Source organism: Staurois parvus, unplaced genomic scaffold (genome assembly GCF_062004578.1).
Source record: "Staurois parvus isolate SC_StPar_1 unplaced genomic scaffold, SC_StPar_1.0 ptg000114l, whole genome shotgun sequence".
Lineage (NCBI taxonomy): Eukaryota > Metazoa > Chordata > Amphibia > Anura > Ranidae > Staurois > Staurois parvus.
In genome coordinates this window covers 8,101-22,474 of record NW_028317910.1, presented here as the reverse complement: position 1 = coordinate 22,474, position 14,374 = coordinate 8,101, and the positions used below count along the sequence as shown (strand labels likewise).

The 14,374-nt window shown below is 42.1% G+C and overlaps 1 protein-coding gene across 1 annotated transcript; it reads right to left on the bottom strand.

Annotated features, from left to right (window-relative positions):
• Positions 1–906: 906 nt before the first annotated feature.
• RASSF8 (Ras association domain family member 8) lies at positions 907–13,239 on the bottom strand (the record flags this gene model as incomplete). Its single annotated transcript, XM_089671677.1, has 3 exons — positions 907–4,849; positions 10,034–10,172; positions 12,350–13,239. Coding segments are annotated over 3 exons (1,151 nt in total), but the record flags the coding sequence as incomplete, so codon positions are not given.
• Positions 13,240–14,374: the final 1,135 nt, after the last annotated feature.

Below are 14,374 nucleotides of genomic sequence, written 5' to 3'. Positions count from 1 at the left end.
AAATTCATTAAAATAGAAAAGAAATGACAGGTCTCCTTTACATACCTACATGTCCAGCAAAATACAGTCAGCTTACCTTGGCAAAAAGAATCAGTGTCTGAAGTAACAAGCACAGCATAGTGCCACTGACTTAAAGCGGTTGGGTGCATCCTTGTTAAAGGATAGGTTCAGCTTTAGCATCATGTTATACCCATATTTACCATATAACATTTTGCAAAGTTTTGGTCACTCTCACCCCCTCCATCACACTTTTTCCAGGACATCCCAAAAATGCTTGATTGGACTGAGCTCTGGATAATTTGGAGTCAACATCTCAAGCTCGTGGGGTTCCAGCCCACGTACAACAATGAGTCTTGCCTGTCCATGACCTTGTTGAAGATTTGCTGGTTTTGCTTCTTTGGATTACTTTTGGTAGGTCTTGACCACTACATATCCCACAAGAGCTGCAGTTTTGAAGTTGCTCTGACCCAGTCAAAGAACCATCACAATTTGGCCCTTGCCAAAGTTGCTTACATCCTTATGCTTGCCCATTTTTTCTACTGTCATCACATTAACGTCGGGGACAGGGGCGGACTGACAACTCATGGGGCCCCCGGGCAATAGGGGATCATGGGGCCCCTGTGTCCAAACTCAAAAAAGCCTATGAAAAAGGTACCAGGGGCATCTCATGGGGCCCCCTACTGACCCCGGCCCTCGGGCAGTGCCCGAGTTTCCAAATGGTCAGTCCGCCCCTGGTCAGGGACAATATGTGTACTTGCTACCTAATATATCTCACCCACTTTTCAGGTGCCATTGTAATGAGATAATCAATGTTATTCACTTTACCTGTCAGTGGCCATAATGAAAAGGCTGATCAGTGTATATTGTTGCAAAGAGATCAAATTCAAGAAAGTAAAAACAAAAATGCACGTTTTTCCCCCCCCCAACTAGTGGGGTAATATATTGTATGCAACAAATCAATTAAATTTCTGCATTTCATAGCAATAAGTAACAATGTATGGATAAGATCAGAAAATAGATAATTACATATAATACAGAGGTTTTTTTTCTTTTAACTTGCATTGAAGCAAAAGCTGTGCTAGAGCTTGTATCATTCACAGTTTCCGAGCGTATCCAAAGTACACAGTATATACAGCAAGTTGCTTCATCCAATCAGAAAGCAGAAAAGTCCATTCATCGCTCATTTTTTATATATAAAAACACACACATACCTATATTTATACAGCTCCTTCAGTTAGTGTGCTTGTGATAAAAATCAGGTCATATTCAATAAAGCAGCGCAAAGAGCAATGACAATGTTAAAAACTGCAATGGCTCATACTTGCTAATCTAGAGAACCTGCTCCATGTCAAAGTGTGGGAAGTTTTGGGTGGAAGCCGCCAATCTTTGGCTCCCAGTGTTCACTGCTAGCGCTAGATCCAAGGTAAGATCTTTTTAGTCTACAGGCACCCTACTCTCACATCTTATTCAAGTGGCTATGATAGTGGTGCATTGAAAGATCTGTCTATGGAGGTGGTGATGGGAGAGCTGCAGGTTGTGTATTGTCATTTGGCAAAGCTCCCTACTCTAAAAGAGGGAGGACAGATGATAAAACCAGATTGTAGGTTCCAGCAATGTGAAGCTGAGTTGGCATTTAAATGGGGCACCAAACCATAGCAACGTGAATGACTGATGTGCAAAAATAAAATAGGGCCACCGACATGGTGGCTTCACAGGGGTTTATTTACTAAGGCAGTGTGTGAGAGCAAATTGGGAGCACAAAATATCTGAACCAATTCCAGCCAATCAGATTCTAGCTTACTGGATCCTGATCAGTTACAGTGCTCTGGGGTACTGCACTTTGCACAGCATTTTTTTTATTCTTAGTGACCATAGGAAAGAATCCTAATTAGAAAAATATATATTATATATTGCACAGCAATGCAATTTTACAGATGTTTAAATGTATAAAGTAAAATGTCCTGTGTGTACTCATGTGCAAAAAAAAAAAACCCTTTCCTTTGGATTCATTAGGGATTTTAGGATGGTGAGGCTCCAGACCTGCATGTTGACCCATTCCATACATTTCACAGATGACTTCCTTAATTACAATGGCCTCCTGACAGTTTTTTTACATCTCTTGGGAACTTTATTGGAACTCTATTGAGTGAGATAACTGCAAGTTCCCAGGTCTGCACACCTGCTGTGTCCATTACGAGAGACTTCCATCATCTCTGTGCCTGCACACCTGCTGTGTTAATTATGAGGGTTCCCACCATCCCTGCTCTGAGGTTCCGGGCCTGTACACTGGCTGTGCCCTTTATGCAGGGCTCCTACCATTTCTACTCTGAGCTTCTGGGTCTGTACATCTGCTGTGCCCATTATAAGGGATTCTCGACACCCTTGCTCTGAGGTTCTGGGTCTGCACGTCTGCTGTGCTCATTATGAGGAGCTACCACTACCCCTGCTCTGAGGATCTGGGTCTGCTGTGCTCATTATGAGAGGTTCCCACCATCCCTGCTCTGAGGCTCTGCATATCTGCTGTGCCCATTATGAGGGGTTCCTACCATTCCTGCTCTGAGGTTCTGGGTCTGTACACCAGCTTTGCCCATTATGAGGGGCTTCCACCATCCCTGCTCTGAGTTTCTGTGTTAGCACACCTGCTGTGGCCATAATGAGGGGTTCCCACCAACCCTCCTAGATTTTTTACTTATTTTATATTATGGAAAATGTAACAGGAGGAGCTGGGACACAATGTGGGCAAGGGACACCCAAAACTCCCAGGTGGACAGAATGAGAGTCAGGAAATATGGCATGGAGATTTTACTGTTTGACATTGACATGGAAGCCAGGGCTGACCCAGCCCACCAGACTCCACCTATACAGTAGCTAAAAAAAAAAATCACTTCGGGCTAAACTGACCCTTTAACTGTATGTAGCTGGATGATAGCCGTAGGCAATTAGACTAGGATGGCCCAGTTAACAGCACTGCCGAAACAGAGGATTATGGTAAAGTACGACGAGGCTCAGCATTTCGTTTTTTCTAAAGCCAAGGCAGCAAACATAATGCATCACTTAAGCTGGTGTCAAACATCTAATCACCAAAGTTGTCATTAACAAGTATATGCTTCAAACAGTTGGTGAATCTTTCTAAAAAAAAATTGCCTGATGTGGATTATTGCTTGGCAAACATTCATAAGGTTCTTAAAGGTATTGTCCATTTTAGATGAAAAAAGTGGATCTTTCTTGTGTGGCAATCCAGACAGGCCACACCTTTCCATTAACGAACAACTCCTTGGTAGACTGTCTATTCATCAAGAACACCACTAATAATGCTGCTTTTAGGTAAAATAGGCAAGCTATGGTGCCGTCTTTCACCCACAGCACCTGAGATTGCAGCTCCCTACCTGGAAGGAGGAGTCTATGGATCTCAGGAGTGGAACACACCTTTAAGTCTATATTATAAGGCTAATGGGAATGACATTAGCTTCATTATCTTATTACCTCTCCTGTATCAGTGGTTTACTTATTCATTTGCTAAGAGACAGGATACAATGAATATAGGTATACAGGTAATGAAAATAACAGAGAAATGCATTGATTTATCAACAAAGAAAAGTGACTAAATATAGCATAACAGGTCCTCTTGGAATGAAGAAGATATTGGAATGCCCTAGTGTGTTGTCCTCGAGGAAATTTCCAATCACTTCCTGTCCCACAGATGCAAGAGGAAAGGGGAGTTCCCCTCTAAGACGCTTGTTCCAGGAACAGGGGATCCCACTGGAAGATTTCTCCATGCCTCTTGTTCTGGTGACAATAGTAAAAGGATTTTCCATAAAGTTCACCAAGTCACCGAGAAAAATAAAGAGGCTGAATCTCCCTAAAGAGGATCAGTCATTTTGCTCTTAACTAATTATGATCAAGTGTTTCATCCCTGTAGCTATATACTGTACACTGGATATTGTCTTTTTAGAGTACAAATTTGATTTTATCCCTAAATAAAAAAAAAAAGGCTAAATTTATATATTTGCTGAACGTCCAGTGTATCTCCCCCTTCCAATTTCCTTTCCTAACTGTCCTTTTAGCTTAGTTACTTTCAATCGTCTTTGGCTTGGTTATCAAAGACAGTAGGTGGGATGAAGGAACATTAGAATAATTGCTCACATATGACATCATTCATTTTTCCTTAGGAGCTCACTATCCTATGGATTTAAACAACAATTAACACGATTTCAGTTTTTGCTCCTCAATGACCTCCATGAATAATAAGACCCGCTGGAGCCTTGTAGTAACACTGCTGTGGCTGAATATCGAAGACAAAAATGAAAATGAAATACAGGACATGAAATATATAACAAATACATTATCTTTTCATCCATGTATGAGATACAAAATTGCTAAGTGGAAAAATAGATAAGTATATATATAATACCACTTTCAATATTCGTGTGCGCCAGCTTATACAATGTTCCACGCTGATTTGTAAGAAATAATACTTAGAAAAAAAGTATTTTTGTAGTAGGTTAGGCTATAAAAGTGTTGCTGATGATAGCAAAGTCCGATTGGCTCGTACTTGCTGACTTATCCTCTGTCAAGCTTTCCTGGAAAGTCTCTGGGCTGTTTGGACAGAGGCAGTGGAACGTGAAGAGTACGACTGAGAGCAAGAGTGGAGCCATATTGTTCAGCGGAGTGGCTGAAGTATGAACGGTCCTCTGGCTGTGCCAAGTCGAGCTGAAGGTGCTGTGAAGTTATACGTAGATACCCTCTGGGTTGAATCCCGATGACAAGGCATTTTGGAGAATACGCAGGTTACTTGGAAGTTGTCGGGAAAAGCCTGGCCTTTTTAGGGATCCAGACTGGAAGGTTGGCTCTGAACAAGGGGAAAAAAAAAAAAAAGACATGGGAATAAATAATAAATAAAGGTAAACAAAAAAAGCAAACATTATAAAAAGGGGTGCAGTGGCAGATAAAGTCATCTAGGATTCCGAAACACAAACCATTATAGGGCCCCCCACTGAACTACTGCCCATATACAAACACTTATTCACTGCATACCGGAAGATATATTCATAGCTAGAGATCGAGGAGGACAGATGGATTGGATAGATCAATAGTCTCCAAACTGCAGCCTTAGGGCCAGATGTAGCCCTTTGTTTGACTTTACCCAGCCCTTGAGGCATTATGCCTGCCACTGACACCAACAATGGGGCACTATTCCTTCCACTGATACCAAAGATGGGACATCATTTCTTCCACTGATACCAACAATGGGGCACTATTCCTTCCACTGATACCAACGATGGGGCATAATTCCTTTTACCGATACCAACGATGGGGCATAATTCCTTCCACTGGCACCAACAATGGGGCACTATTCCTTCCACTGATACCAACGATGGGGCATGATTCCTTCCACTTGCACCTACTGGTGCCAACTATATCTCCCCCCCAGTTTCAAAGATCGGGCTAATTCCTTCCACTGGCACCAACAATGGGGCACTATTCCTTCCACTGATACCAACGATGGGGCATAATTCCTTCCACTTGCACCTACTGGTGCCAACTATATCTCCCCCCCAGTTTCAAAGATCGGGCATAGTTTACTCCCACTGGGCACCCCTAAAGTCTGAAGGACAGTAAACTGGCCCTTTCTTTGGAAAGTTTGGAGACCCCAAGGATAGATTAATAATTACAGATAGAATAATAGACAGATAGATCAATAATTAGATTGCTAGGCCACAAATGGCTTGAAAATACAAAATGTCCATAGCCTAAAGCCCAACTTTGATCAAAACATTTTTTTTCTTTTTAGGTATTTGATACAGTAAGTAAAAATCAGAAATTGTCAAGTTCTTCTTTGGTAAGATTTCCCTTCATATCTTGTCCCAGTGACACCAGGAGGGAGAGAGAGAGAGAGAGAGAGAGAGAGAGAGAGAGAGAGAGAGAGAGAGAGAGAGAGAGAGAGAGAGAGAGAGAGAGAGAGAGAAAGTGTGGCTGTAACAGGGATAAGACGACACCGCACAATTAAAACCTGACCCTTCCCCATGCTGCTAAATAAATGTGTTTGTTGCTTTTTGTCTCCATCAGAAAGGCATCTCACCACTTTCTGTCCTTATAACACCCTGACACTGGAACAATAAGGGACTACAAATATTTGAGAATGTGTTTAAAAATTCTTGTGTAAAGAATCTTTGATGAGAAGTTTAGAAGCTGCTTTGCTTTTGAAAATGGTGCTCCCCTGGCTTCAGTCATTGGCCTTGAAAAAGTGTAAGATACAGGTCTGATTTCTCTGGATGAATAATTCAAAGCTGAATTTTAATCTGCTTATGGAAAGATGGGCCGACCATTCGGATCCACGGCCCCAAGAAATCCTGAAGAATACAAAAACTTGGTTTGCCTAACCACACATGCGCAGTCTGCTCTCTTGCTTATCAGCCAAGCTCACCACTACACAAGTAAGACAGAGTGCAGTGCACATGCGTGGTTAGGCAAGCTGTGTTCTCATAGCTGAGTGCTCATTCCTGAGGTGTTAGTGCTGCACATCAGGACACAGCACACAGTAGAAGCTGAGTCCAGAGTAAAACAGCCCATAGATTACTCAATTTTCTTTCCTTCCATCACGGACTGAAGAAGAGAAAATAGCTTGATTCCCCCATCAACACCCACAGTGCTAATGTGCTTTGCTAGTGAGAGGGGCTCAGAGCACCTTCCCAGCAGGAAAAACACAATGGTTACTGTTAGCAGCTGTGGCTGTTGGCAGTAATTGAATGTAAAAAAAAATCTGACAGGCTGGTTGTAACCAAGTCAATCAATGGATTGACTTGGTTACAATCAGCCTGCCCATACATATATTTTGGTCCATTTTTGGCTGGCTTTATGGTAATTTCTAAAAACTGGAACAGCATTTTAACCGCTTCCGCGCCACCCCATAGCAGAAATACTGCTACAGGGCGGCAAAATCACATCATACACACACACACTTTTGCAGTTTCAGGTAGGGGGCGTGCGTGTGCTGCACGCTCCCTACCATTTCCGCCATTTGCGGCCTCGGCTGTCAATCACAGGGTGCCAGCTGGTGATTCCACGCCAGCACCCAGCAATCTCCAAGTATTTCTGACGGGGGAGAGAACTGTATGTAAACAATACAGATCTCTCCCCGGTCAGCTCCAGCACACTGCTTTGTATGGCTCTGCATAGCAGAGCCATACAAAGCAGTGTGCTTACAGTGAAACACACAGCCCATATAGTAAAACAGCACACAGTTAACCCTTTGATTGCCCCACCATAACCCCTTCCTGCCCAGTGCCATTAGTGCAGTGTCAGTGCTTTTTATTAGCACTGATCACTGTTTTGTTGTCACTGGGAATGTCAGTGACACCAAGTCAGTTCCCCCCAGTATCAGAATGCCCGCCGCAGTCCCGCTATAAGTCACTGATTGCTGCTATTACTAGGTGAAGAAAAAAAAAAGAAAAAGAATTCCAGTATATATACCGCCATTTGTAAACGCTATAACTTTCACGTAAACCAATTCATTTACATGTATTGGGATTTTGTTTTTAGCAAAGACATGTCGCAGAATACATTTTAGCCTAAATTTATGATGAAATTTGATTTTTTTAATTTTTTTCACTGGACATGTTTAATAGCAAAAAGTCAAAAACATAGTTTTTTTTTTCCAAAATGATTGGTCTTTTTTTGTTTATAGCGCAAAAAAAACACAAATGCGATCAAATATCACAGAAAGAAAGCTCCATTTGTTGGGAAAAAAGGACATACATTTAAATTGGGTGCAGCATTGCATGACCGCGCAATTGTCAGTTAAAATAACGCAGCCTGTTCAGGAAGGGGGGTAAATCCTCTGCAGGGCAAGTGGTTAATGTACAGACAGAGCTATAACGTTTATGGGTTTTTTTTTTATATCATTGAATGGTAAACTAATCCTTTAGATACTTTTCCTTTTTATTACAACTTTTCCATTTTATTACATACTTTTAGACTACATGATGTCATCACTTAGTCTCTGTGCTTCTCTATGCAATGCAAGCAGATTATAGCCAGTGGGAGGGACCAGCAGGGCGGTGTCTATAGCTTCTCAAAAAACATCACAGCATCCTGCTCCAGTACTCCTTAGACCTGATGCAAGCAGTGGACTGACTCTTGGGAGGAGTTATGCAAATGTCTTGATGGGAGGACCTTTGCTTGGAAGAGTAAATGTGTTCTTAAGTAGAATGTATTTGCATTCAGACCACCCTAGGTAACGCCCCAAACATAATGTTCCATGACTGAAGTCCAATGAATGAAAGGGACTGCACAGAAGCATTGTGAGAAGCTCACAGTGTGCAGTGAAATCAGAGGCAGTAATATCAGTACAGGAGAAGGGCCTGTAAAACTGTGCAAGAATTTGGAAGTAAATTCTTCCAATGGGGACACCTGCTTTAGTGACAGCTGTCAGAAAAGAGATTTATTCTCACTTTGGAGAGATTTCTTCCTCTTGCTGTGACTGGGAGAGGAAATGAGGGGAAATTTTACCAATAGCACACAGCCAGAAAAAAAAACAAACAAACTAGGGATCTAATCAAAGAGATATACAGGAGCTGCAAGCTTTGAACAAAAACACCACTGGTTCCCTCGAACTTCTTTCTATTTAAAATGCAGCGAATACTTTACCATGCTATTCTTTGCCTCAAGACAACATCCAATATACAAGCCGAGTAACTGACACTCCACCTTGTGCCTGCTCCCATCCCCTTTAATATGATGAGTGCAACTATTTTTTTCTTCCTTGCTTTGCACTTGGCCACCAATGGAATAGCAGATTGCTGCTCTTTACCACTGCAATGCAAGTACTTCCACTGCAAGCCAAGTTTTAGCTTTCAGCAGGTATGTGGGAGAATTTAAGGTAATTAAACTAGCTGAATTGTAAAACCATTGAACTGTTTACACAAGTGAACTAGACAGTGTTTTTATGGCATGGATATGCCCTTTAAGAAGTTTTTGCCTAGTCCAATCCTAGTCCATTTTGAAAGGCAATGTGTGCCTCTCTGACTCTGGTTCTGCCACCTAAGGGCCTACCCATGGTTTCCTCCCAAATTGGACCATGCTTCTCTTGCTGAACAGGAGATGGAGGGTTGGGCTTAGCTGTAAATGTAGGAGAATTCAAGGCAATTAACCACTTGTCTACCGAGCACTTATACCCCCTTTCTGCCCAGGCCAATTTCAGCTTTCAGCGCTGTCGCATTTTGAATGACAATCGCGCGGTCATGCAACACTGTACCCATATGAAATTTTTAGCATTTTTTTCCACACAAATAGAGCTTTCTTTTGGTGGTATTTAATCGCTGCTGGGCGTTTTATTTTTTGCGCTACAAACAAAAAAGAACAAAAATTAAGGGGAAAAAAAGTTTTTCTTTGTTTCTATTGTAAAATTTTGCAAACAGCTAATTTTTCTCCTTCACTGATGTGCGTTGATGAGGCTACACTGATAGGTGGCACGGATAGGTACAGGTGGGCGGCACTGATGGGCACAGGTGGCCGGCACTGAACATCAGGGCACTGATCAGTGCCCTGATGATCAGTGCCGATCACTTCTCTGACAATTGCCGGTTATCGGCAGTACTTTCCTTGCACTGTGACAGCATGAGGAAAGTGCAGCCGATAACCGGCAACTGTATTTGCCTGGTGATCTGCTGTGTCATTGGAAGGCCGCTGTGATTGGCCGTTTACCGTATCACGTGATCAGCTGTGTCTGTAGAAAAAAGCGATCACAGGCGGCACTGGGGGCGCGCAGGCGGCGTGTTCTAGAATGATGTCCATGGATGTCCTCCCAGAACTAGACAACTGCGCTGTAGCCGTCTTTCAGCTATAGTGCGGTAGGGAAGAAGTTAAACCCTTAGCAGGAAAGAGTCTAAATGAGACAGCTGCACCGATGTAGATTGCCTGGCTCCTAGATGCGATTTTTACTAAAAATGTAAAATGGCTGGCAGGTTTCTTTAAATAAACCTACTGAGGTTGGTTTCCTGAACATCTTTGAAGCATAACAACATTAGGTATGTACCTTTTTCTGGCTGGGGGAATTCAGTCTCGCTGGGCTCTGCTGGAAGCACGGTGACCTTAGTGCCAGTTTGCTGGATGAACTGCTGAAGATTGACCTGGCGAAGTTCTTTGGTCAGCTGTTCCAATTCCTGCTCGCGTTCCTGAAAAGGAGAAGACAAAGTATGTAATGATCGTAAAACAATCCTGCATCTACCAAGAGTCTGTACTAAAGCTACTCAAGCAACACAGTGAGTTCCTATTTCAATACTTTTTGTCAATTAAAAGAGAAGCTTGGGGGGGCCCCCTCCCCCAAATTTTACTTACCTAGGTGGATGCAGCATCAGTCCAATTGCTGCATCTGTCCCCCACTGACTTTAAGTGTGAGAACTCAGTGATCACATGACCACTGATCGCTGAGTTCTCACAGCCGCTCTGAGCAGAGAGCGGTGATTGTTATTTACTGCCCCCCGTGCTCTGAACCCCCCTGCGCTCACTTCTCCTTTAAGCTTTGACCAAAAACAAAAACTTGAAGCTGACTGATTTTTATACAGAGCTGCACCAGATTTTGTATGCTCCAGGTTTAGTAAATCACCCCATGGTGTCAAAGATCCATAACTGGGCTATGTAGAAAATTCAGACTATGATGACTGCCACAACTGGAGCTTCAAAACAAGCCCACATGTATGTATGATTAATGACTGCCTAGGGACCAATGGTGATCCTACTTTTTTGGGTAACAGTCCTGTAGCTCCTCTAGAGCAAAACAACACTTTTTTGGATTTTGTTTGGTTTCGGCTACTAAATGTCTGAAGGACTGTAAGGTGTCCAAGCTTGCTGCAAAGGAAAGACCAGCATCATAGGTTGCCTTAAAGCTAATCTTTGACTGAGACCTTCATCACTAACAAGACTGATGGGTGGCAGAGTTTTTGAACAACCATTAAAAGAAAGTTTTTGGCACGTGCCATTTCTTTATCGAAACGACACTTTATGCATTCATGTTCCCTGTTTATGAACATCATAGTTGCAGAATGTACTCATTCTGGGACTTTTACATCTAAACCCTAAATGGGTGACAGTTCTTTTGAAAAAGCAAACAATTACCATGGCTTGTTTTTTTATAAAATATGGTGTTCACCTATTTTTGTCAAACCTCCAAAGAGCAAGAGAACATTGATTACAAAACTAGTAGAAAAGGAAAAATGCCTTTGTTGGCCATAGTAAGAGTAGAGGAAAAGCACAACTAGATGACATTTAGTTTGCTGAAGCACTATGTATCAAACAATTGATAGCATTTCATGAAATTCTGTTTTCATAATGTGTTTATCCCTGCTTGCATTATCAGTTCTATGTTCTCCTCCAGCCTTTTTTAGCCAATTCCTGTCTACATGCACTCTCCCAACATTTGCAGCCCATCATTGCTCTGGACCAGCATCCTAATAGCGACAATGGTAAACCATGCCTTCACAATGGGTGTTGGCATGGACATCTGCAGGCTCATGTGACAGATGACCATGGAGGAACATGACTGGGAGACAATTGTCACCCCATAACAAGGACCTTCAAGGCAAAGACCTTTAATCACCATGTATTCTTTTGAGGAAAGCTACAAATTTAATAAGATTAAAACCAACTTTTGAAATGTCATTACTTTTACAGTTCATGAGAGATTTTAGTAATTTGGTTCAGATCTACATAAAAAATGGAGGTCTTCAAGCTGTACAAGCTTGCTGTTAAGGAAAACTGTCTGACATCATGGGCCGCCTTGAAGCTAAACTTTGAACATGATATTGCTTTGAACAGCAGGTGAATAAAATTTTTGACAAATGTTCCTACATGACTTGCTAAACTAGACGACCTGCTGCTTATTCATTTCTCATGTTGCCTTCAAAGTCTTGAGAAAAAACACTGTTTATTTAACTGTCTACTGCTTGACTTAGGAAGCATAAGCCTAAAACCTACAAAAGCATAACTAATCCATTGCTTTCAGCCCTGGTATTAGGATTTTTACCCCTTGACCTCAGTGACTAGGAGTCGTAGAAAATATCTATGAAATGGATTTTCATGGTGCCCAGACCGAACACAAACCCGTTAAATGGTACAAGTTTATTGTAAAAAAAGTAGAACATAAAAAATACATTTTATTCTTTTTTGTTATACTTTTTTGCAATAAACTTGTACCTTTCACCTGATTTGTGTTATGTCTGGGCAGCATGAAAAACCATTTCATAGATATTTACTACTAGTGTAATTCCAGATGTAGGTGCCCCATACTAGCCCACACAACTCAACCTCTTGGATTCTGTTCTTGACCCCAGTGAAATAAGTTTTCTTGACTCACCAAGAGACGCTTCGCTGCCTGTCCCAGTGACCTCTCCACTGCCTTGCCGCCGTTTTCCAGTCGTTGGCTTTCTTGACTTTGGATTTCGAGCTCTCCTTTGATTTTCTCAATTTTCCCCCTGACAATTTCTTCATTGATTTGGGACTCTTGCACCTCCCTCTGTAGTTTCTCTGCCTCAATGCCACTTTCAATTGTGTGGATTTTGTTTTGGTAGTCCTTTTTTTGGTTCTCACACTGGAGCATCCTTTGGGTCATCTCCTGCAACTGCTCCTTCAGCTGCTTTTCATTTTCCACTTCAATCTGAAGCTCATTCTCCCAGAATTCCTCTTCTTCAATCTCAACTTCGTTACGTTTGACTTTTTGCTCTAGTTTTCCGATTTCCTCCTCCAAACTCGACTTGTACTTCTGCTCCCAGTATCGGATCTCAGCCTCACTGGAGTCCAGCTGCTTCTCAAGAGACTGAAGTTTCTCTGTTTGTAGGTGTATCAGCTTTTTCAGTTCCTCCGCTGTGGTTTTACAGCTATTAAGCAACTTTTGCTTAAATTCTGATTCTTTGCCTTTGCCAAAAATGTCCATGAGTCCTTTGGCCCCACCGCTAAAGGTCAACGATTTCCTCTTTGGCTCTCTCCTTTTTATGGAGCGGTCATTTTGCGGCCGTAGCTTGGCAAGAGGGGGCAGGCTTTGCCTGTACAAAGTCCGTTCAGGTACATGAGCTATACTGTCTGATGTGGGTCTTTCGCTGAGCGATGGTCCCGTACGTCGCAGAATTAGCTGCACATCACTGGCGTACTGACCCCACTTGTTTATTGAAATCACTGGATTTTCATGGGGAGCCAAGTGTCTCTCTGTGTCTCTCCATTTCTCTATAAGAGTGTATCTACCCGTGCGACCTTGAAGAGAAAAAAGACAAAAGTGTTACAACCATCTGGAAAAGCAAAGTAACATTACTTTGTATCAAAAAACAAAACTTTGTTGTTTAGGAAAGGTTAAAACCCATTAGGTTTTTATTGGATGTCCGTGTCCCTGCTGCGGAGATTCACAGTCACCATGTGTCCTGCCTACCATTATCCACTGAAAGTGGTGCAAATCTAAACTTTATCGTTCACGGTAAATCTTCCAATGTCGACACTGGTTTTGCTGACAACTGTCTATATGTGGATTACCACTCACTGCCATGGGGTCTACAAAACACAGACAGCAATTACAGTTGACTGTTGAATGCGATGCAGACAGCAGTTAAAACCCAAAAGGGGTATTAAACATTCCCTACCTATCCAATACTTACATTTTTTTATTTTTTTTTTATACATTGTAACCATATATTTTTTGATGGGCACACTTACATAATAAAGGCAGCAGTGGGAGCCATTAGCTCCTGCTGCTGTCAATCAAATCCTGTGAGAAGGGAGCAGGGGTGGGGCCGAGCTGCTGTATGTGTCTATGGAGTGCTCCATAGCATACAGCTTGCTCATATATAAACATATAACTAATATTTTACTGGCTTATTCCGTAGAATTATAGAATACAAAAAGGGCATCGTCTTGGCTTAGCAAAGCCCAGACAGGCACAAGTCTCCTCATGGATGGGCAATCTGTAGTGTCAGTGTTGGAACTTACTAAAGCAGCTGACAAAATACATCAGCACTCATGCTACAATTTTCAATGAAAAGTGGGTGGGATCAATCGTGTCCCACAATGATTCTGCATCAAGGTGTACAATTCTCAGTGATAAAATAGAATACCAGAAAAAAACTAAAATGACATATATAATACAGTCTGTCACTAGTATTAACAAGTCGTCCTTGTTTTTCTGCGTCTCCCCTATACCATAATTATATTACCTGTTGATCCTGCCAGAGGCTGAGCTGTACAACAGAGGGGCAGAGGCAAACTATAAAGCACTGACATGGATACTTACAGCTGTCAGCTTCAAAGTGTTACTAAACCAACAACAGTAAAATCAGTCTGTATATGCAGTAAAGCATGCTTGTTATACTCACTGTGGAACCTAAGGGGTTAATCCTCT